We start from the raw sequence: 22,057 nt of genomic DNA on the forward strand, positions 1-22,057 counted from the left end.
AAAGTTGACGGACATAAAAACGACCGAGTCACTAACAGGAACCACAGTGTGCTGTTGGTCATTGGGCCTGTCCATGCAGAAGTTGATGATGAAAACCTGTGCTGAGTGCTGATCATGGTAAAGAAGCGCCCTCGTCACGTGCTCCGTTATCTGTCTCATGTTACCGCTCGCAACAAGCTCCACTGCAAACTTGGAGTTGGGACCGTCGCAAAATAGAGAGTCACAGCGCAGCTCAGACCACCTCTGATCTGGCACAATCTCCTCCTTGACTTCAGGTAGAATTGTCACTGGAATGCAAGGATAAGCACGTTTCAGGATGGCCTTCATCCTGCACAGGAAGAGGAACTGTTGCGCGTATTCGGATGGACCTGCTCCTCTAGCTCTTAAGCTCTCGGGCCTGCACATAACTTCTCCGTCCAGAGTCTTGATAGCCTGAAGAAGGAGCCACAAGCGGTCCAGTCGAGTAGCACAAGGAGGTGCATCCACGTCGTCGCAGAAGACGGTGCACCTACGGAGCATAGCAGTCCGAAGAAGAGGCGTTGAAATGCCTACATAATACCTTCCTGCCTCAGTTTCCTCATCATCAGCTGTAACCACAGATGCTGCGAGCACCCCGTGTGCAATAAAATCGCGTAGTTGCACCAGCGTCTCGGGTCCGCAATATAGACCAGGAGTTTCCAGGTACCGCGTCAGCAGCTTACATGCCTCGGCATCTTGCTTCTGTTTCCGAATGAAAGCAAGAATCCTGTTGTACGTAGCCTGTCCGAATATGTAAGTTCCCAAACGATACGACTCTGCTCGCCGGAGCCAGCGCCTGAACGTCCAGAGCTCCTCCTGAACAAGGTATGCCAGGCAAGTGCCTGTAAGCCCCTTGTGACCGCCAGTCCACTGCATTATCGACACTGCAATGCTCTCCACCTCGATGGCCACACTTGGACGATCCGCTGCTGCTTGGTGTAGCAGTTCCCTCACATGTTCCAGAGTGAACCTTGAGGATGTCAAGACATGGTCGTGAGGAAAAGGAGTCAGCCGACTTGGAGTAGAACTTGGCATATGCGTGTCTGTCCTTAGTGCATCTGGAACACGCTTGTTGTATCGTGCTTCAAGTAGATCCTTTACAGTCTCCACCCCAACAAGCAGAAAGCCATACAAGTTGTACGCATCCTTGTCGCTCTTGATGCTTCTGATGGTGACAAAGAACTCGTCCACGATGTCCGACGATATGTCCAGCAGAGAATCTGCCTCGTCGAGGACAACAGTCACCAGCGTCGGCAGCTTGCTCCTTGTGAAGAGCGACTTGAAGACGAGAGATGTACATGGCACCTGCTGCTTGGGGAAGAGAGCTTGACACTTCAAGGTGAGGCTGTCGCAGATATAGCCCCAAAAGTCATGGCTGCTCCAACTCATCCTCGCACCCTCCAGTCCATCTAGGTAGACCACAGTCGCTTTGGACGTTAACATGAGCTCCCTCCGAGCTGCCAGCACCATTGTCGACTTTCCACTCTGTCGAGGGCCACACAACGCGCAGGTCTTGCCCTGCGCCAGGTCGGATACCAGGTCGTCCACGTCCGGGGTGATATAGTAGTGCGCCTCTGGATCTACTGCATGCCCAGCTACAAACCGTCTCTTTGGAAGTGACTTAGTCCTAACCCGAACGCTGTAATCGACACCGGCAGCAAGCTTGGAGTCCCTCGGGAGAATTGCCTCCCCTGCCTTGGATTCCAGCAACAGTAGATCAGCGCTCGTTTCTGTCTCCCTCGAGATATGACCCAGCACCTCCTCCGCAGTCATGCCTGCTGAGAAAGCCCACCACTTTTGCGCGCCTTGCACACACGCAGCTTCCATTTCTCCTCGACCAACCCACCACCTTTTTGATACCCTACATGAGAGGCAAAAGAAAAGGCAAAAACATATTTTGGATCTTCTTTCTGTGCTCAATTGTTGTTTCGAGTTTTGTTGCTCTCAAATCCTCGAGAATTGCCTCTTGTCGCCACAGCCTCGTTTTTCATGAGGATTTTTGACGCTGAAAGCGTGTGCCGACGACGCCTTTCTCTTCCCGCCAGCCTTTCTGTGCTTGGCTGCGTTGTTGTGAATGATCGAGCAGCCGGGTGGGATAGATTTGAGGCAAAACGACGCTCCAAGAGCCTCCAAGACCCAGCAGTTCATTGAACAAGAGCTCTTGGCAAAGGGAAAAGAGAGCGAACCTGAAAATCGAGTTTGTGGACGTCGAAGACACTTTTGAGCGTATGGGCGTGGTACGAGTGGAGATAAGACTTGAAAGCGTCTGCAGCCAAGCGACGCATGGTTTGGACCTCGAGTAGCTGAGTTTCCTGCAAAACAGTGAGAACAAGAATGAAAAGCGGATGAAAAAGGAACAAGCAGATTGGACATCACAAACCAGAAAACTCTGAATGTTGAGCAACTTCGAAGTTCCATAAGCAGATGGAATAGATCAAAAGAAAAATAGAGGAAAGAAAAGCCATACATTAAGGTCACGAAGGAAATCAAGCTCCTGAGGCAGCAGAAACAATACAGCCTGGCAACGGGCACCCTCTCCGCGAGCGGTCCGGCCAACTCGGTGAATATATTCCTGTGAAGAAAGAAGGCAAGCTTTCATCAGCAAAAACAAGGAAAATAGGCCAACCTTATGGTCGTACTGGATAATCCAGTCCTGAAGGAACAAAGAACTCAGAAAACCATTGCCACAATCCCACTCTTCCATAACATATTGCAAAAACAATGCTTACCACGGCAGGAATGTCCAGAACTCGGGCCACAACATCGGTACAGAGGAGGAACCCAGATTCCGCTGCACAAAACTACGTAAACCTCGTCGACTGCTTCATCTTCTTAACAGGCGAAACAGTTCGAAGTGGAACTTGACGGACTTACAAGAAGAGAAGAAGACCATCACCTGGAACACTTGTTCTTAAGTTCCGAGCAACTAGAGATGCCTGTTTTCTTTGCTTTTTACCTTCTTTTTGTTGTTCTTCTACAGGAATGTGTCATGAGAAGCAAGAGCCGCTTCTCGGTGGGCACCACACAGTAGCCTTGCTCCAGGCCTTATACAGTAGACTAAATCCACAATCAGCTCAAACCTGACAGAGTTTTACTGGTTATGTTGCTGCAGAAGGCAGATCGACAAACTGTGATGTTTTCTGCAACTCAAACACAGAAGGCGAGCTTAAAATTTTTCGCTTCTCCTTATGCTGCCTCCAAGCCTGCCAATCTGTTCAGGCATGGAAAAGCATTCGCATCGCTTACAAAACATTTGCTATGCTTACCGCAGGTTTCTCCTTATACGCGTTTTCGGTGATCAATAGGTGGAAGATCATGCAAAACTGACGCTCAAGGATCCAGTCTATATCGAGGTCGTATCTAATCAGGTAGGAGAATGAGAACTGCCTGAAGTATTTTAGACTTCACACATTGCCTCATTTCCTCCTCAAATCCGATGTCAAGCAGCCGGTCCGCTTCGTCGATTATCAAGTACTGAAAACAGTGCGCAAAGGAATAGAAACTTCAAACCATATATGAAAGAATCACCTTCAAGTTGTGATAGATCCATCCTCCACGTCCACTGTCAGCAGTGCTCCTGAGATGATCCAGGAGCTTTCCAGGAGTAGCAACGAGGAGATTCACTCCTTCGGCCTCGGCTTTACGATTCGAGCCTCCGATGATCACCATATGCGTCTGGGTGTGCGCTGACATAAGTTTCCTTGCAATTCCATGGATCTGTGGCTTTAGAAGATTAAGAGAAAGCAAGAAGAAAAAAAAGAAAAGAAACACTAACCTGGCTTGCCAATTCTCTTGTGGGAGAGAGAATAAGAAAGTTGATTTGTGCTCGGTTGAGAAACTCCAACGCGGGCACCAGGAATGCCAAAGTCTTTCCGGTGCCAGTGCAGGATGCTCCCAGCACGTCGCAACCAACCAGCAACTTTGGAATGGACCGCGCTTGAATCTGGATAGAGCTCTGCTCGTAATGGAACCCTAAAAATCCCGAATGTCTATGGCGGCAAGAAGAAATGTTAGACAAGATTCTATCTTTCCTCGACATTCCTGATCTCAAAAGCCTTGCGCGCGTCTTTTGGGCGATCTCCTGGATTCACTGGTGTCCCCCGGACGATCCACCTCCACCTCCGTGAAGCCCATACGGCCAGTGGAGCCATTGGCTCCCCGCGTCCTCATGTAGAAGAGAACTCGATAATGATTTCGCTCAATCCTGGGGACGCACAAAGGTACCATCATTTTTGATCTCGCAAACGGCCGTCTGGCTGCAGCAGACGTATCACGAGCTCGGGATCACGCTCCCACCGGAGGTGAATCGCAAAGCGAGCACCAGGCTGGCATCAATGCTCGAGGACGGGAAAGACATTGTCTTGGTGATCAGCTTGCAAGCGATCGCGCTGGTGGAGACACGGATCGTGGATGGGTTCGAAGGTGGCCAGAGCCAAAGAGAATGGGCATCGCATGTCTACTCTGGGGATGATCTCTGCAACTTCATCCTTGCTCGTTGACACAAGACTGTAGACAGTAAACTTTACTGCCATGGGAGCACAGAATGGGGTTGGGAAAGCTAGCGCATGCGGGTAATGGAAGTCGCACCTGTCGAGCCATCGTCAAGATCAGGAGATAGCAATCTTTGCACTCTTCCCGTTCCGAATCTGGTCCTGGTTCGCTCTGTCAGGCTGAAGCACTGCATCCTGAGCACCTCAACTTCCAAGCCTTCCAGATGAAGAGTACGAAGCAAGGGTGGAAATTGCTGGAAATTGCTAGGGGTGGCTGCCACTCCAAGTTGAGGGAGGGCGGAAAGGTGGTGAACGCGCTCCAGTGGAGGTGCTCAAGATCGATAATGGCTGGTTTTTCTTCAGCCGTGGATCTCGGCTCATGCACTGGTGTACATTGATGCTGCTTGGCAGAGAAACCATCACCGGTGGCCTCGATGGTCATGGAGAACATCATGTGTATTATAAGGTTAGCCTCTTTGTTTTCCTCTCTCCCTGATCTAGAGCTTATTTGCACAATCCTAGAGATTATCTCCTCGCATCAATCTAGAAGAAAAGTGTAGTCATTCCAGACGGGTGGGTGGATTCAAGGCAGAACAAGCCATGGCGAAGCAAGCCACAAAGTACGAAGCTCTCTGTATGTTCTCGAACTTCCAGGGCGTTACAGGTTTGGTATTCGGTCCAAAACTTGTCTCGCTAGCTACCACTAACTCGAGCTTCAGATCTTGGAGAAACATCGCCCCTGTCTACAAATATAATCCTTCCTGTGTCCTCAGTATTGATTGTATATTTTGGGTCCATAGAATAGATCTTGTCTTGCGCCCGGGTCGAAGATATGAGTAGCTCGGAAACTGCTGCCTCTTTTGTATTTTCTTTGGCGCGATTTAGAATATTCTAAAAAGTTAAACGGGACTAGGGTTTAGGGCTTTGTTGGCAATGGAGGAGTGGTCGTCTTCCCGGGTGAGGAGGACGTTCGTGAAGTATTTCGAGGATAGGGAGCACCAGGAGATAGCATCCAGCTCGCTCATCCCCCTGGATGACCCTACGCTCCTCTTCACAAACTCCGGTAAGTCGAGATACATCTAGATACGGCTTGAATTTCCTTGTGTTCTTCCAGGTGTTGTCCAGTTCAAGCGCCTGTTGCTGGAAAGCGGGAACCACAACGCAAGAAGGACGATCATGCGCGCTTGCAACAGCCAGAAGTGCATTCGCGCTGGTGGCAAGCACAACGATCTCGAGGATGTTGGCAAGGACACATACCACCACACCTTTTTCGAGATGCTGGGGAGCTGGTCCTTTGGGGACTACTTCAAGGAGGAAGCCATAACCTGGGCATGGGAGCTTCTCACACAGGTATAAACTTTCTTCCATCTTTTCTTCATGCTGATTCGTTTTCGTCTTTGGCAAGGTGTATAAGCTGTCTAAAGATCGTCTTTTCGCGACTTACTTTGGTGGGGATGATAGCCTTGGCCTTTCACGAGATACTGAAGCCAGAGATATCTGGCTCAAGTTTCTGCCACCACAACGAGTTCTTCCGTTCGGCTGCAAGGTTGGTTTGTAGACGATTACTGTTTGTAAAAAGAAATGTGTTTGTCATCGCCTTTCGCAGGATAACTTCTGGGAGATGGGAGAGACCGGCCCCTGCGGCCCCTGCAGCGAGATCCATTACGACAGGCTTGGTGGGCGCGACGGGTCTGCGTATGTCAACATGGACGATCCAACCTGCATCGAGCTCTGGAATCTTGTGTTTATGCAGGTACTGTGATCGATTCAACTAGTGTTTTCTAAGCTTTTGATTCCTGTGATTAAATGCAGTTTAACAGAGAGACGGACGGTAAGCTCACTCCTTTGTCCACCCGAAACGTTGACACCGGCATGGGCCTGGAGCGCCTCGTGTCCGTCTTGCAAAATAAGTCGAGTAACTACGACACAGATTTGTTTGCTCCGATCTTCGATGCCATTCAAAAGGTGGTGTGAAATTACAGATCTTCGGGCTTGTGTTTGTATCTTCTGACTTCCTTTGCTCCTCCAGGCTACTAGTGCTGGGCCTTATTTAGGAAGAATGGGAGATGACGACGTTGATTTAGTGGACACGGCCTACCGTGTCCTAGCGGACCATGCGCGGACGCTAACCTTCGCCATTACTGACGGCTGCCGACCAGGTAGGCAATGGTTTTTGCGCTGCTTCGTGTTTTCATATAGTTTCTTTTTTTCGCCAAGCAGGCAGTGAGGGAGCGGGATACGTACTCCGACGGATCCTTAGACGAGCCGTGCGATATGGTGTGGATATTATGAAGGCTAAGCATGGATTCTTCAACGGGTGCGTTTTTTCTCTCTTAAGTTTCTCGTTTCCCACTGACATTTGTTTTCTGTTTGCTATCCAGCCTGGTGGATGTTGTTGTAACAACCATGGGTGAAGCATACCCAGCGCTGAACGGGGCAAAGGACACGGTCAAGAAAATAATTGCTGAGGAGGAAGCGAGCTTCACCAAGACTTTAACAAAGGTGATCATATTTTTCAGGCAATAAGAAGTGACGAGATTTATGTGCTCATTTATAGGGGGTTGAGAGGTTCCACAAGGCCGCCGCTGAAGTGAAGGATTGCCTGTTAAGCGGGCAAGTTGCGTTTCTACTTTGGGATACGTATGGCTTTCCTCTCGATCTCACTCAGGTAAGTTTACAGATTGTTTTTATTACTCTCTAGATCTCTGAACATCCATGCTCTGCAGCTAATGGCTCGGGAGCAGTATGGCTTTCAAGTGGACGAGAACGGTTTTAATCGAGCACTGGAAGATGCAAAGCGCAAATCCCGTGATGCTCGTAGCAAAGTAAGTTTCGTGTGTTCAAGATCCATGTACCGAAAGAAATCCCTCTACAATGTAGGCGCGAGGCGTGGACATGTCTCTGGAAGCGGCTCAAATATCACAGCTTAGAACCAGCGGCGTCGCTCCAACTAGCGACAGCAACAAATACGTCTATCAACAAGACCACGAAACTAGAGTTGCAGCAATATTCGGCTGTAACAGCTTCACAGACACTTTTAACGCCAGCGTGGATGACAACTCCATCGTGGGGCTAGTGCTTGAATCAACCAGCTTTTATTCCGAGCAAGGAGGTCAGGTACGTTGCGTGATTTCGCATTTTGTTTCCAATACAAAAACGCATTGTGTTCACAGATGCACGATATAGGCACAATAGAGGCTTGCGGCTTCCTTCTACAGGTGACAGACGTCAGGTGCTTTGGAGGATACGTTCTGCATGTAGGAATACCGAAAGGAAGTGTTTCCGTTGGAGACGTGGTCGTTGCGAAGGTACGTCGCCTACATGTAAGTTTCAAACATTTTCTCCACGAAACGGCTAATGCAGGTGGAATACGCAAATCGTTCAAAGCTCGCCGCAAACCACACTGGTACTCACTTGTTGAGCTCGGCATTGAGGGTAGGGTGAAGCCCGATCGTGTTCGTCGCGTTGCTGGTCGTGACTTCACTTTTTTCCCTTTTTCTGTTTCTGTAGAAAGTTCTCGGAGACCATGTTGAGCAGACAAGCTCTTTGGTTGCACCGGACAAGCTGAGATTTGGTTTCAGACATGGTATTTGACTAGTCCTTGCGGATCGATCTCTCATAATTTTATCCAGGTGCAAAACTGGAGCTCCGAGAGATTGAGGAGGTAGAGAGACTTGTTGTGAACCAGATTCGGAGGGAGCTTCAAGTTTATACCAAAGAAGTGAGTCTTGAGGAGGCGAATCGGATTAAAGGCTTACGTACTGTGCCTGGAGAGGTATTACATTTCTTCGTCATTTCTTTTATCTGTAGGCACTCGCACTTCAGATGTATCCCGACCCGGTGCGTGTGGTTTCAGTCGGGTTGGCTGTGGAAAACCAGCTCACAGCTCCTTTTCCGGAACCATTTTCCACAGAATTGTGTGGAGGTAAGTTTCTTATAGGAAAACGTTTAGTGTTTCTTATACGAAATTTCCAGGCACACATTTAAGTAACACCAGGGAAGCTGGTGAGTTCACCATTGTGACAGAGGAAAGCACTTCCAACGGGGCTAGACAGGCTGTGGCTCTCACTGGAGCACTCGCAAAACTCGCGATTGCCCGTGGAGAAGAGTTCGCTTGTCGAGTGTCTAACGCGTTGAAACTGACAAGCTCAGAACAACTGGAGAAGGTACATAGATGCTTCAATGCTTTTTCTTGCGTCTTCTTCATCTTTAATCTCCTTGTGCTTCAGGAAATGGTGACTTTGAAGCCGTCACTGGACGCAGCACAGATTCCACTAACCCGCAAGCTCATCCTTCGCGGAGAGCTCGACAAGCTCCAGGTACATCGTACACCTCTATGCTCCAAAACGCGTGCTCATCCATACACCACTCACAGGATCGTGTCAAGGAGCTTAACAAGGTGTCATCGCTCTCCAACCAGACTCGTGCAATGGATGATGCCTTGCGCTGTGCTGAATCGGCTCTCCAAAGCTGCTGCGTCGTGAGAAGCGACGTCGGGCTCGATGTCAAAGCCATTCGCAAGGCAGTCTCGGCGATCATGGCCAAGGTACCAGTAGCGTTTTTCCAACACTAGCTCTCGGCCAACTCGCGGTTCTTTTGCAGGATATTGCGATCATGCTGTTTAGCGTGGACGTGGCCTCGGGCAAGGCTCTGGTCTACGCGGGAGTCCCTCCAAGCAACAAAAGAATCGTTGCAGTGGAGTGGCTGAGAAAAGCTCTGGAGCCACTGGAAGGCAAAGGGGGTGGCAACAGCGAAACCGCACAAGGCCAGGTAAAACGAAACGTTAGCTTGGCCCTGACCCATCGTTTGTGTGTGCCAGGGGACCAAGATTGAAGGCATTGGAGACGCCATCGCCATCGCTAAAATGTATAGCATGGGCTGTTCGAATCATTGACGCGAGGTTGAAAGGTTTGATCATGCTTTGGAACCGCTCGAGCTCAAAGTCAATGTTAGTCAATGACGTCAAAATCTTTAGAATTAAGGTTGGAGGAAGGAACAGGCTGGCAGCAAGATTGAGTTTTGCAGCAACAAGGATGCGCGATACGGCTTTCTGTCCAACTTCTACAGATCTCCCATCGCGCTCGACGGCAAGGTGTGGCCGACAACAGAGCACTACTTCCAGGCACATACATGTTTTGCGTCAGTCATGTTTATGCTTAGACATTTTAAATTTACCTGGTATAAAACCCAAGAAAATGCTCAAATTCTTCTGAGAAATGGCAGTGTTCTTGTCAGCTGTGGTTCTCCGTTCCTTGTGTTTGTTGTCAGCTCATGCTAATCTTCCCATAAAGTGCAGTTCCACCACAGTCGAGGAGAGCAGCTTGTACGTCACTGACAAGGCATTATTGACATCCAAGGATATGGCATCAACATCGCACACACTGAATTCCAAAAATTGCAAAAACACCACCACTTTAATTCAACCACTATGTATAAAAGCCCTAAACTTCGCGCGTTTTGCGGAAGAACCCTAATTCTTGTCTTCCCTCCCGCGGAGCGAGGCGCTGGAATGGGTGACGAGGCGGAGGTCGATTCCCATGCTGTTGAGCTCCTGCACCAGCAGCTTGCAGCTGTAGGGGATCTCCAGCCTCGCGAAGCCCGGGAACTTGTCCTTGCAGAAGCGGCAGCTGGGCGCCCGCGACCGCCCAATGCTGGCCATGCGGTCGCAGCGCGTGCAAACCTCCACCTGGTGGGGATCACTGAGGTGGAACATCCGCTCCTGGATCGACGCCGCCGCGCCGTGCGCCACCAGGCTGCTGCGCTCCATCTGCGAGAACTTGATCCCGCCATACTTCTGCCGGTCCTTGATGGGCTGCCGCGTGATGCTGTCATGCCGCCCGATCCTCCTCCACTTGATCTTGTCGTCCGCCATTTGCATCAGCTTTTGGTAGAAGCAAACGCCGACGAAGATCTCCGCCTTGATCATGGAGCCATAGAGGCCGCTGTAGAACCGCTCGTTCCCAGACTTTTGGAAGCCACACCTTGACAAAACCAAGAACATCGATAGGATCGTAGAACAAAGCGAAAGAAAAGAACTTAGATACCTGTGGAGAGCAGCACCAAGTTGATCCGGCGAGGCGCTGCTAAATGGAGTGGTATTCACCCTCACTCCCATCGCGGCGGCCTTCCCTGCGATGCTCTCGAGCATCTGGCCCAGAGTCTGGCGAGTCGGGAAGGCGTGGGGATTGATGATCACGTCCGGGACGATCCCCTGGCGAGTGAAGGGAAGGTCCTCCTGGCTCAAGCAGCAGCCGATCACGCCCTTCTGCCCGTGCATGCTGCTAAACTTGTCGCCAGCCTGCGGAGCTCTCGTGCTCGCGATCTTAACTTTGACGCCGCCGTGCGGAAAACTCGCGCTCGCGGTTTTAAAGTTGACGTCGTGCGATCCCTGGGCGATTTTCGGGAGCCGCACCACCTCTTTCACGGACCCCTCCTCGAAGTTCTTGAGGAAGATGCTGCTGTTGCTCACTGTCCCTTCTTTCAGCTTCCGGGTCTTGCCGATCACTGCCTGCGACGACTGGAGACGCGCACCGATCTCTGGGAAGCCATCCTCGTCCAAGTGCTGATACCGCTGCTGCGGAGAACCGTCCTCCTCCACAGGCCTTCCAAAGCTCTCCTCGGAGCTCTGCAGATTGATGTTGTAGCGGTGAGTCCTCTCGTGGATGGAACGGAATAAACCACGGTCGATGGCCGCCTGGTTGAAGATAAGTGAGTCCTCCTGGTTATAGCCGTCGTAGCACGCCACGGCGACGACGCAGCTCTGGCCGTGCATCAACTTCTCCGGCCATCCCCGCATCATCGCGGAGTCGTTTGGTGAGAGAAGCCGACACATGCTAGTCGACACCAGCTGCTTCTGCGGATAGAAAAGGCTGTCCGACGTCGTGTCAAAGCGTTTGCTCGGGTTGCACGAGTAGTATCCGATTGCATGCTTCGAGTGTTTCTGAGCTTGGTAGGTGACGCGGGTGCTGAGGTTGTGCTGAGCGAACGGAATGGTGGACGCTGTAATGGACAGCATCGCTGCCGGATGCAGCTCCATGTGTGTGTAGCAAATCCCTGACCTCAGATCGCTGTACCTTGAAGCTATCACGCATTGCTCTTCTTCCTCGGGCCCCAGCAGCTCCACCAGTCCTTCCTGGAGCAAAAAGCGGACCTTTTCCTCCCCGTTGCTCAGTTCACGGAGCTCAGACACATTGTCGTCTGTCAGTAGCCACTCGTTGTTTTCCACGATGAAGACAGGCCTCAAAACTCGCCCTCCGTCAGTAAAGATTTGCAGCTCGCCATGCTTGTTTGGTGCTATCTCCACCTGAGAAGAAAATAATCTCTTCAGCTTTACAAAAGCCGGAAACGTCAAAACTCATACCTCCGAATGGATGGCACCTCGGCGTCGCCTGTTGCGAAGGTGCAGGACAGCAGCCTTAGCTTCATCCCGTGTTGACAGCCCGAGCAGTCGTCCATTGAGAAATACCTTGTCAAAGACATGGAGCTGCTGGAGGGGAACTTCATCGACATCTTGTAAGTAGCCGCTGAGGTTGTCGAGCACATCGGTTTCATCGCGATAAGAGGAAATCATCGCAAACAGCGCCAGAGTCTTGAGGTGGCCACAATTTTCCCCTTCAGGAGTTTCGACCGGGCAGAACCTTCCAGTGTGAGACTTGTTTCTGCAGAAAGAAAAGAGCTATAGCATGATTGACACAAAGAGTTTCACTTACGGGTATCTGCTGTCATTAACTTTGCCCGAGTACTGAGATGGAGTTCTTACGTGCCGGAGATGAGCCAGTGTACAAGTGACGTTTTGCCGTTTTAGCGCTTCCACCACCCCGCTGCCATACGTCTGTGGCTCAGCCCAAACTCCCCTCTTGAACGCGTCTCTAAAGTCACAAGTGACGATCTTATCGTTGAAGATCCCGTCGGTGACGCTCTTCATCAGCAGCATTTTCTTGCAAGTCTCCCTCATGAAACGAGTCATAGCCTTGGTCAGCAGTAGCGCCAGAAGCTCGTTCACGCCCAGGATCCTTTTATTGACGAGGCTGTTCTTTCGAGGCTGCCGGCGACCAAGATACGATGTGCAAAGGAACTCCACCATGTAGCCGAGGTATATCACCTTGCTCTTGGGAGAATCGAGAGCGGAAAACAGAGCGTCGACAAAACTTCCTTTGAGCTTCCTGGACTTGGAAGCTAAGAACTCCTGGTTGGCGGCACAATCCCGGTGATTGACGTCTTCGTCCCCGAAGAAGTCGGAAACCTGGTCGGCGGCCTCGCGCAACGAAGGTAGGATCATGTTGGCGAGCTCGGGATCATTTGTGGCGTGTATCACGTCCAGGACACTCTTGTCCGTCGCCAATCCCAGAGCACGAAGCGCTACGACGACAGGGACTGGATCGGCTCCCGTGATAGACAACTCCAGGTTGATGATTCCTTTGTCCTCCTTGAGAAGAACTCTCGTGAAAGTGTTCCGGAAAGACAATCCTTTGTTGGGATAAACAACGTAGCTCTTCCAGCAGCCCTTCCGAGAGATGGAGCATCTCGCCCCAAAGTTCGAGTCTTGAGGCACCACAACCTGGAAAGTTGTAGAAAGTCATTCCAGCAAACCAAGAGGTGAAAAGCCCAAACCTTCTCAGCTCCCTCGACGATGAAGTAGGCTCCAGGATCAAGAGGACAATCGATTTTTCCATCGGCATGGGCGTTTGAGAGCTTGGAGCCGATCATACACGGAATCTCTCCGACAAAAACTTCGTCATTTCGGAAGGACTCGTCGACCTTCTCGTTAGAGAGCTGAGAAGAAAAGAAAGAAACCTCAGTCAAGCAAAAGAAGAATGAAACACACTCCTCTTTCCTCTCTAGCTTCACAGGCAACGAAATGTATATCATCAAAGCCCTTCTTTCTCACCCTGACATGGATGTCCGCGAACAATCTTGCCGAGTAGCTCTGATCCCCGAGGCGCGCCTCCCAGGGATATTTCACCACGGGCGGCCGGAGCGACGCATTCAGGAGCTTGATGGACGCTGTGCTGCCCTCCTTCTCCATCGAAATCTCCTCCGTCTGCTGGAAGAGCGACGGCAGCGCCTCACAGAAATCGTCGAAGGAGTCGATGAGATGCGCGACAGGACTCCTCCCTCGCAGGAACGCCGCAAGCACATCCTCTGCCATGATCGCTCGCTCGATCGCTTGATTTCTTGCTAAAACCCTAGAATGCAGGCTAGAAAGCTAGCTAGAACTAGAACATAAAACCCCTCCTCTCCATTAGTCCCTAAAATCTAATTTGTTCTATTGCCTGGTTTGTTTTAACTTAATCTAATCCATCGTCAACTTCTTCTCGGCATCAGTAGACAAGGTAAGCATCTGGGACTCTAGTTAGGTGCAAACTTACATTACTTCCATAAACACTCCTATCTATTGAACAGAGTGTCTTCTAACTTTCTTTTTTTTTATGGTCGTTCGACCTGCTGCTCGTTAGCACGGACAACCATCAGCTGCTAGATGCTTCGCCCAGGGAGAAGATGGAGGGAGCATCGTCTTATGAGTGTGTAACCAAGCGAGAAATGGCCTTGTATGCTGAAATCTGCCCTTGTGTACAATGCCCACTGTGGAGTCGGAAGAGCTTGCAACACAAATTTTAGATGCTGATCCACGAAAGTTGGATTATCTGTGGACGTTCCACAGTTTTGGTTGATGTCTAAGGCCCCAGTGTGAGCTTTCTGGAATTTCCATGGGTGAAATCCCTTTTTGTAAACAACATTAATTTGAGATTTCAGAAAAGTAATGTAGCTAGAACTACCACCCTGGTACGGTGGGACAAGTATGACCGACAGAGCATGATGTAAGTGCTTCAACAAATCCAGCAGAAACACATTGAGCCCTATCCGGTATTCCTCGCAAAAGGGTTTGAAACTCCATTTCTTAGCTGTTTCTTCAGCACGCTTTAGATCACCCTATAAATCCAATAAAATCCAGGTTAAAAACTAAGTACTTCGTATTGTGACGTCCACTCCTGAATATTGTCCCACAAGACTTGCCAATAGACGCTCCAAAGCCCACCATTTTCTGGATCAGCATTCTGTTATAACTCTCGCGTTGCTCGTCTGAAGTAGCCAACAGCACCAGGGTACCCAAATACCGTGAGAGGCAAGTCCTTTTGTGGCGAAGAAGGTAAAAGAAAGCATGGTAGAGTCACTCCCTCCACCTACAAAACAAATGTTTTAGTAAATTGAAATTAGAAGAAGCACCCCATACTTTAAGAAGCGCTATGTCAGGTCCAAATTCAGGGCACTCTTTCCTGGTACTGTAAATAGAGGTGGCATTTCCTTGAACTGTGCAGCGAAAACCAAATTCACGAACTTTTTGAATGGGCACAAATTCCCCTGTTCAGAAACTTTAGTCAAGTTATGGTATCCAATCTGGTGGTGGTGTACTTACCTGCATAAACTAGCACCTCCTTCAATTGCCACTTCATGTTCTTCCCCTAGCTGTCAGAAGCATATGCTGTGAACCTGCAAAAGCAGTGCCGTTAAACCTCAAATTTAGAATAGAGAGAAATAAAAAACTAAACCACTCACCAATGTGATTTTGATTGAAAGAACTCTGTGTGTACTTTTCATGTTTTCAATCCCAACGTATATTTGTTGCTTCATCTTTGTAATGGGACTGCAATCAGGACTCAAAGGGATCTGTTTTGGGAGCTCTCTTGCTGGTTTCCAATAACAAGCATAAAAACGGGAGAACTTACTTAGATGTGAGAATCTTTGCTATAAAGATTAGAAACAGCAGCTGCTACTATGTTGCCTTCTGGATCATTAGTCTGTGGAGTTTCATCATCCAGATCCTCAACATCCCCAGCATCATCTTCTGTGCCCACATCCACGTCCGCATTATCTAGTGTGACTCCACCACAACGGGCTGTTCTCCAGAGGTTCATTTCATCTGCTTGACGATCGATGAGAGAAGGCTATCTTGGCTTGAATAGTTTCTGTGCAGTTTGCAGAACCCACTTGGATGCCTTGGGGCTTGCACTTGTTGCCGACCAAAGGTGTACCAAAGATGACAAAGAAAATCTCTCTGTACCTGAAGCAACTAAGGAATCGGGCAAGGAGCAAGATCAAGAAACTAAGAATCCAAGAGGGAAATCGAAAGAACACCCTGCTGTGTTGAACCCTAAGCGCTGCCAAACCACCGTTAAGGCAAAAAAGTACTAAGAATGGGTTGATGGAGTATTTACCAATGGCCTGGTCGTAAATTTTCTTTACGATTGAGACGAAGGCTAACAAGTGAGAAGCCCTGTTCCTGTGCGAAGCTCCATCATTTAGCTTCGTCGCTTCTCCTAATTGCCTAAGATCCAAAAAGCCGAAAGACGCTCAGCCATGGAGCTGCACTTGGAGTCTCCGAGTCATCGAAAATGTCTTTGTGTGACAAGTCGCACCAAGCACCAAGCCAGACACAATGCCTGCATTCCCCAATCGTTAGAACAAAGATGGAAAGAAGTTTGAACCATTGTGGAAGCAAAGTTTTGCAGCAGCACCACCTCAAATAAATCTGATCCCAGAAAATGTCAAATCTCAGCCAACTTCGGAATAAGCGACCAGCTCCACCAGACCAAGACCATTCTAGAATCGATCGATGAAGAAAAGCTCTCGAGGTTGCGGGAAAATGGGGCTAGAGCAGCGAAGCATATGGAGTGGCTCTCGCCTCCACAGCCGGAGGACATGGTCTTGTACCAGTATGGTGGCAGCGCCACGTCACTCGCTACGTGGATTGAATCTAGCGTTAGGAGGGCTGAGCTGGCACTTCGGCCGAAGTGGTTTGCCATGGCGGAGGCGAGGAGGGTGACGAGCCGGGATTCCTGTAGAGCAAGTTCTGTTCCAAAGTTTGGAGGATGGAAGTTCCCGCAGCGCGCCATAGATCCTTGGTCCAAGCCTGGGATCGAAATGCAACTGGAGAGTGTGGATGGGATTGGATTGCTTTCTCCGCGATTTGTTCCGTATCGCCCAGTTGGTATACTTAAGCCGAGGTTGATATCGACTTCTTTTGTTTTCGTCTTTGTTTTCCAGGTGTCCCGGATTTAGTACGAGATAGATCGCTGCTGCCAAAGTGTTATAGATTCTACAAAGGAGGCTACCAGGAAACGAAGAAACCGACGTTGTTTGACGTTGTTGAGGACGAAGGGAATCATGTGGTTCTCCCGCTGAGAATCAAAGGATGCCAATGGAATGGGGAACGATGGTGTGCTACCAGCTTTTCCGCTAGTGAAGCCCGCGGCTCAAATGGTTCCAACATTCTCCAGAGCGAGCTTTCCAAGTCCGAGCAGCGGCTGAAGCGAAGCCGGTGATTGTTTTCGATTTTTGTGCTGCCGTTTTGAAGTGTTTTCCAACAGGAACCACACAGAGTGGGAGATTATTTCTTGCGTGAGACTTGGACTCCTCCCAAGCACGAGAAGACGAAAAAGAAAACGCCAGTTCCCCCTTTGGCTGTGAGTCTGATTCCAATGTTTAACGAGTCTGAAGAAGAAGCAAAGAACTCTGCCTTGATCAACGAGTACCGGATGGAAGCCAGGCGCGTGGCATATGAAAAGTACGTGTTTTCAACTTCACTGAACTTTGTGGTTGATGTTTCCCTGTTTGGAATGCATCTAGATCCAAAGGTGAAGACGCTCAACCCAAGCCAGGTGTGGAGCCGACCGTCACGGGCATGCCACCCAAAGCTCTTGAGGACTACAGCCTCCAGCAGCTGGGCTCCATACTTGGGAAAGAGATGAAGTTCTCAGCTTTGCAACACAAATTCAACAAGCAGCTGTACGAGTTTTGCGACTCGTCCGACACATTACGTCCATTTACATTCCGCCGGAAGTACGCTGCTCTCAAGGTAAAGTTTTTCTCGCAGATTCTTTTCTTTCTCAGCTGGTATCTCCTTCTCCGGACAGGCTCTCCATGACAAAGAGGCTGCAAAGGACATCAATCCGGCCGCCAGCATGGACCAAGCCGAAGTGTTCCTCAAAGGAATGGATCAGCATCCGTGGTACAAGGAGCTTGCAAAGCTCATATTTTCGGGTGATAAATGTGGCTCCAGGGGAGAGTGGCTCATCCTTAACATCCTCCGCCTGGCCGTGGAGGTACGCTTGCAAAGTTCTAGATAGATGCGCAACGCTATTCATCCGTTCTTGGTTCCAGGGAGGAGGCAGATTCTCCAGAAAGGACTTCGTCCCATTGCTCTACTTCCTGGACAACGAGGGAGTGAATCTCAGCGAGCCAGGCACAGTGAAAGCTCTCGGATTGATCAGGATGGCACTCAAAGTTCCCAACGAAGCTTTGGAAGAATTCGTGGAGTCTTGCGATGTCGTCCCGGAGTGGCTTCTCAGCCTCTATCATCCCAGGTATGGAAGGCTCATCTCGTTTCGCAGGCCTACGCCGCTCCAGCTCAAAGCCTCGCGCTACTTCAGTCGCTTTAGAAGCATGCAGTTCTCCTTCGTGTAAACCAGTTGCCGACGTGGCACATTTCAAATTAGAACCACCCGCGTCAGCAAAGCCCTAGCCACGTGGTGCCCAAATGACGTGGACAAGATGTGGCGCCATGCATGCGTTACGGACTGCCGCGTCAGGAATAGGGTTTATGCAGCTGGGAAGGGAAACATCGATCAGATCCGGCAGCGCTAGCGTCGATCTCGTCGAATCCATGGCAAATTCTAGCGGCGGCAGCCGTGGCGCCTGCATTTCTGGAATGTAAGTGGATTTTGGGGGGATTTGTTGCTCCTTCTTTCTTTACCAGCACCATAGTCTTCTCTTAGACGAATAATCTCTGTCACACACACACGAACAGATCTGCGCAGATGATTGCGTCGCACTAGATGTTGTTGATCCCCTGATCGTCGTCGTTTCCACTCGAGTCCCATGAGATGATCCTCCTCCCTGGTGTGCCGCTGTGATAATCTCAAGAGCGAGTGCCCTCTCCTCCAAGCATCGGATGGCCCCAAACCCATCAGCATTGCTACTGGCTCCCGTCCCAAACTCCTCCTCTTCTAGGAAGCGCCACGCAGAGGACGGTGGTAGTGGAATTTCCATTGGAGCCGGCCCTGCGACCAAACGGGCTGTCAAAACGCCTGATGTTTTGTTTCGCCTCCTTGTCCCTGCAGGGAAGATCGGCAAGGTGATCGGCAAGAAAGGATCGCAGATAAAGAAGCTGAGAGACGAGACTGGCGCTCACATCAAAATCGCGGATCCCATGAACGTATGTAAAGTTCTCTCTTTTCGTTACTTCCTTGGGTTGTTTAAGATCTTGGCTAACGTGTTTGATGCATTTGATTCCAGACTACCGAGGATCGAGCGGTACTGATATCTTCCAAAAACGAGGGTGTCTCGGACAGAAGTTGTGCCGAGCTTGCTCTCCTTGAAGTCGTCACGATCTTACTAAAGGTGACATTTTTTTGATCGCGAATATGTCACTCGTCGCTCTGAACATTTCTCATTTTCTAGGACGGAGATGGTGCGACGCCTTCTGCGGCAATTGGTCCTCAGCACCAAGGCTCTCCCAATTTGACCAGGCTGCTCATCGCCGGCTCCCAAGCCGGGAGCTTGATCGGCAAAGCCGGGGCCAACATAAAAAACATTCGAGGCTCATCCTCGGCCAGCGTCCGAGTTTTGCCTTCGGACCAGCTCCCGCTTTGCTCGGCAGCTTGTGAGACAGATCGGCTAGTCCAGGTATCTCTTATTTCTCTTTCCTTTTTGTTCCTCGTCTCAGCTTAGAAGCGCTTCCAGATCTCGGGCGAAGTGGCCGCGGTACAAATGGCCATCGAGCTCGTAGCTGCCAACTTAAGGTAGTATTTTTTGGGGGTGGGGTGGTGTTGCTTTGCGGCAGACGATAATTTTACTGCTGCGCTCGCAGAGATAATCCACCAAAGGAAACTGTGCCTACAAATCCAGAAGCCAAGACGGCATACTTTCTAGGAATCGATGGAAACACCGGACAGCAAGTACTACTCCCGCATTCTTCCGTGGCTGCTGTCTACGGGCATTCTCCTTCCTCCATGGCTCTCTACGGCCTCCAACCGCATCCTCTCGCAGGTCCAGCATACGCTGGCGGGGTTTTGGCCCAAGCTCCGCCGCTCTACGCAAATCCTGCCGCTCGACTACCACCGATGCTACCAAAAGTCTCGGCGGAGATGAGCGTTCCCAGCTCGGTCATGGGAGGCCTCATTGGAAAAGGCGGCTTTCATATCTCCCACATGAGGAGTGTTTCCGGTGCTACCATCAAGGTACGTTTTTTTTCGTTTTTAGCTCCGCTCGATCGATCGGGAAGATCTAAGTTTTTGTTTCTCGGTTTTGTGAAGGTCAATGGAAGCAAAGAAAGCTCCGTGGAAAGAACCATATTGTTTGAAGGGACTCAAGAGCAAGTAAATGCCGCGCAAAGTTTGGTTCATGCGTTTCTTAACGGGCAATCGGCCCTTCCTTCGTCGACGTGACGATGGATTAGATTAAGGTAAAACAAACTAGGCAATAAAACAAATTAGATTTAAAGGGAGGGGTTTTATGTTCTAGTTCTAGCTAGCTTTCTAGCCTGCAAAGGTTTTAGCAAGAAATCAAGCGATCGAGCGAGCCATCATGGCAGAGGATGTGCTTGCGGGCATCTCATCTACTCCTTTGACGATTTCTGGGAGGCGCTGCCGTCGCTCCTCCAGAGATTTCGGTGGAGAAACTGCGTCCATCAAGCTCCTGAATGCGTCGCTCCGGCCGCCCGTGGTGAAATATCCCTGCAGAGCTATTCGGCAAGATTGTTCGCGGGCATCCATGTCAGGGTAAGAAAGAGGGCTTTGATGATATACATTTCGTTGCCTGTGAAGCTAGAGAGGAAAGAGGAGTGTGTTTCATTCTTCTTTTGCTTGACTGAGGTTTCTTTCTTTTCTTCTCAGCTCTCTAACGAGAAGGTCGACGAGTCCTTCCGAAATGACGGAGTTTTTGTCGGAGAGATTCCGTGTATGATCGGCTCCAAGCTCTCAAACGCCCATGCCGATGGAAAAATCGATTGTCCTCTTGATCCTGGAGCCTATGTCATCGTCGAGGGAGCTGAGAAGGTTTGGGCTTTCCACCTCTTGGTTTGCTGGAATGACTTTCTACAACTTTCCAGGTTGTGATGCCTCAAGACTTGAACTTTGGGCGAGATGCTCCAATCTCTCGGAAGGGCTGCTGGAAGAGCTACGTTGTTTATCCCAACGAAGGCTTGTCTTTCCGGAACACTTTCACGAGAGTTCTTCTCAAGGAGGACAAAGGAATCATCAACCTGGAGTTGTCTATCATGGGAGCCGATCCAGTCTGGATCGTCGTAACGCTTCGTGCTCTGGGATTGGCGACGAACAAGAGTGTCCTGGACGTGCAGAGAGCAGAGAGTAGAGAGCTCATTTGAAGCCTCAAATAAGAACGTGTACCTCGTTATTGTAGTAAAAAGCATTAACTCATCAATCTTTTAAAAGGATTTTCTCAAAGGAGATTATTTGTCAAAAAGTCAATATCTTTTCCGTTTTTTCAACTTTAGAAGAATTTGCCTTTCGATGTTTTCTTTCACTTGTTCATTCAAAACACATTTCCAGAATTCAATAGAAATTTCCAACAGTGAAGCTCCAATCAACAAGTCAACCTCCCCTTCAAGATACTTCAAGTGAAATTCCTTGTTATCCCTCATATCCTCCAGAATCGTCAGACGGTCCTCCAACTTCTGTGGGTTGACTTTAGACACCTCTACAAGGTGCAGAGGAGGTTCCACCTGAAGCACCTGTGCAGAAGGGTTGCTAAGCTGCTTTGCCTCCTCCGTCCGTATTCATCGAACAAGTTGGTCACCTGTTCGTCCTCAATCCCATTGAGGCCTCGCTCAACTTCCCAGCCAAAGTTTCGGTTCAAGAGGCACCTATAAAAATGGGCCACGCCATTTTGTTCCGCCCAGCTGTTGCAGTCCCTGAACGCAGTTCCTGTCTGAGCTCGCATTGACTCAAAACAGCCAGGTCATTGGCTGTCTTGAGGGTGGAGATTAGAAATCCAACCTCCGCAACAGTCAACAGCGCCTCTAGCCAGTCTTCAGTGATGTCACCAGTCGTCTTCCTGCAGGAAGAAAAATGTCCGCTCTTGATTTTCCGTGACTTCCTCTGGTCCTTCTTCATGCCCTGCTTTTCCCTCGCCCACCAAAAACTCGTATGTGATGCAATCCATGCTGGACTCTGAAGCTCCACAGGCTGTCCCAATGGCTCCCATGATGATGTTTTCCTCCTTGTGAGACTCCACAATGAATCGCTGAACAGCTACTTTCAACCTGTGAGACAGACAGTCAATGCTCGTCTGTAGCAGATCAAACAACACAAAGGTATTGTGTTGTTGATCAGATATGCTTATAATTTCGAATTGTGTCTTCGCTTTGCTTCCTGGACAACGAGGGAGTGAATCTCAGCGAGCCCGGCACAGTGAAAGCTCTTGGATTGATCAGGATGGCACTCAAAGTTCCCGACGAAGCTCTGGAAGAATTCGTAGAGTCTTGCGATATCGTCCCGGAGTGGTTTCTCAGCCTCTATCATCCCAGGTAAGGT

At 49.8% G+C, this 22,057-nt stretch overlaps 4 protein-coding genes and 1 pseudogene across 7 annotated transcripts; 3 read left to right on the forward strand and 2 right to left on the reverse strand.

Annotated features, from left to right (window-relative positions):
* Positions 1-2,452: 2,452 nt before the first annotated feature.
* Positions 2,453-4,245, reverse strand: LOC9629492 (annotated as a pseudogene).
* An 863-nt stretch (positions 4,246-5,108) lies between these two features.
* On the forward strand, positions 5,109-9,797 carry LOC9629493 (alanine--tRNA ligase). The gene is made up of 23 exons (XM_024662831.1): positions 5,109-5,172; positions 5,422-5,571; positions 5,623-5,858; positions 5,914-6,054; positions 6,115-6,261; positions 6,321-6,473; positions 6,538-6,667; positions 6,729-6,825; positions 6,890-7,010; positions 7,066-7,176; positions 7,235-7,333; positions 7,389-7,625; positions 7,682-7,816; positions 7,872-7,943; positions 8,019-8,094; positions 8,141-8,283; positions 8,334-8,433; positions 8,484-8,674; positions 8,738-8,827; positions 8,884-9,060; positions 9,111-9,278; positions 9,508-9,600; positions 9,777-9,797. Exons 1-23 carry the CDS (start codon positions 5,109-5,111, stop codon positions 9,795-9,797), a joined length of 2,952 nt encoding a protein of 983 aa, XP_024518599.1.
* A 106-nt stretch (positions 9,798-9,903) lies between these two features.
* LOC9628913 (DNA-directed RNA polymerases IV and V subunit 2) lies at positions 9,904-13,690 on the reverse strand. Its single transcript, XM_024662894.1, has 6 exons — positions 13,396-13,690; positions 13,119-13,280; positions 12,218-13,065; positions 11,869-12,166; positions 10,553-11,811; positions 9,904-10,489 (listed from the first exon to the last, which is right to left on the reverse strand). The coding sequence occupies exons 1-6, from the start codon at positions 13,654-13,656 to the stop codon at positions 9,979-9,981; spliced, it is 3,339 nt and encodes a 1,112-aa protein (XP_024518662.1). The 5' UTR covers positions 13,657-13,690; the 3' UTR covers positions 9,904-9,978.
* A 4,407-nt stretch (positions 13,691-18,097) lies between these two features.
* On the forward strand, positions 18,098-20,006 carry LOC9629494 (flowering locus K homology domain). 4 transcript variants are annotated; one of them, XM_024662886.1, is made up of 7 exons: positions 18,098-18,215; positions 18,270-18,720; positions 18,801-18,905; positions 18,966-19,190; positions 19,248-19,306; positions 19,375-19,744; positions 19,820-20,006. In XM_024662886.1, exons 2-7 carry the CDS (start codon positions 18,457-18,459, stop codon positions 19,949-19,951), a joined length of 1,155 nt encoding a protein of 384 aa, XP_024518654.1. In that variant the 5' UTR covers positions 18,098-18,215; positions 18,270-18,456; the 3' UTR covers positions 19,952-20,006. The 4 variants fall into 4 exon arrangements, with proteins under 4 accessions (XP_024518654.1, XP_024518655.1, XP_024518653.1 ...); XM_024662887.1 differs by having other exon boundaries at positions 18,281-18,720; XM_024662885.1 differs by having other exon boundaries at positions 18,313-18,720.
* An 84-nt stretch (positions 20,007-20,090) lies between these two features.
* On the forward strand, positions 20,091-20,889 carry LOC112341885 (DNA-directed RNA polymerase III subunit RPC2-like). Its single transcript, XM_024662832.1, has 3 exons — positions 20,091-20,228; positions 20,399-20,560; positions 20,614-20,889. Exons 1-3 carry the CDS (start codon positions 20,091-20,093, stop codon positions 20,887-20,889), a joined length of 576 nt encoding a protein of 191 aa, XP_024518600.1.
* Positions 20,890-22,057: the final 1,168 nt, after the last annotated feature.

The sequence above is a fragment of the Selaginella moellendorffii genome, unplaced genomic scaffold, assembly GCF_000143415.4.
Source record: "Selaginella moellendorffii unplaced genomic scaffold, v1.0 SELMOscaffold_93, whole genome shotgun sequence".
In the NCBI taxonomy this organism is placed as follows: domain Eukaryota; kingdom Viridiplantae; phylum Streptophyta; class Lycopodiopsida; order Selaginellales; family Selaginellaceae; genus Selaginella; species Selaginella moellendorffii.

What these genes read in the sequence shown, in the direction of transcription:
- LOC9628913 (XM_024662894.1), bottom strand. Translation starts at nt 13,656, where the DNA reads ATGGCAGAGGATGTGCTTGCGGCGTTCCTGCGAGGGAGGAGTCCTGTC. An exon ending in TCGCGGACATCCATGTCAGG is followed by an intron (nt 13,281 to 13,395) that starts GTGAGAAAGAAG and finishes TTTTCTTCTCAG; the next exon opens with CTCTCTAACGAGAAGGTCGA. An exon ending in TCGTCGAGGGAGCTGAGAAG is followed by an intron (nt 13,066 to 13,118) that starts GTTTGGGCTTTT and finishes ACAACTTTCCAG; the next exon opens with GTTGTGGTGCCTCAAGACTC.
- LOC112341885 (XM_024662832.1), top strand. Translation starts at nt 20,091, where the DNA reads ATGGCAGAGGATGTGCTTGCGGGCATCTCATCTACTCCTTTGACGATT. An exon ending in CGTCGCTCCGGCCGCCCGTG is followed by an intron (nt 20,229 to 20,398) that starts GTGAAATATCCC and finishes TTTTCTTCTCAG; the next exon opens with CTCTCTAACGAGAAGGTCGA. An exon ending in TCGTCGAGGGAGCTGAGAAG is followed by an intron (nt 20,561 to 20,613) that starts GTTTGGGCTTTC and finishes ACAACTTTCCAG; the next exon opens with GTTGTGATGCCTCAAGACTT.
- LOC9629493 (XM_024662831.1), top strand. Translation starts at nt 5,109, where the DNA reads ATGGCGAAGCAAGCCACAAAGTACGAAGCTCTCTGTATGTTCTCGAAC. An exon ending in GAGAGCTCGACAAGCTCCAG is followed by an intron (nt 8,828 to 8,883) that starts GTACATCGTACA and finishes CACCACTCACAG; the next exon opens with GATCGTGTCAAGGAGCTTAA. An exon ending in GCGAAACCGCACAAGGCCAG is followed by an intron (nt 9,279 to 9,507) that starts GTAAAACGAAAC and finishes AGGAAGGAACAG; the next exon opens with GCTGGCAGCAAGATTGAGTT.
- LOC9629494 (XM_024662886.1), top strand. Translation starts at nt 18,457, where the DNA reads ATGGCCCCAAACCCATCAGCATTGCTACTGGCTCCCGTCCCAAACTCC. An exon ending in TCGTCACGATCTTACTAAAG is followed by an intron (nt 18,906 to 18,965) that starts GTGACATTTTTT and finishes CTCATTTTCTAG; the next exon opens with GACGGAGATGGTGCGACGCC. An exon ending in AGACAGATCGGCTAGTCCAG is followed by an intron (nt 19,191 to 19,247) that starts GTATCTCTTATT and finishes AAGCGCTTCCAG; the next exon opens with ATCTCGGGCGAAGTGGCCGC.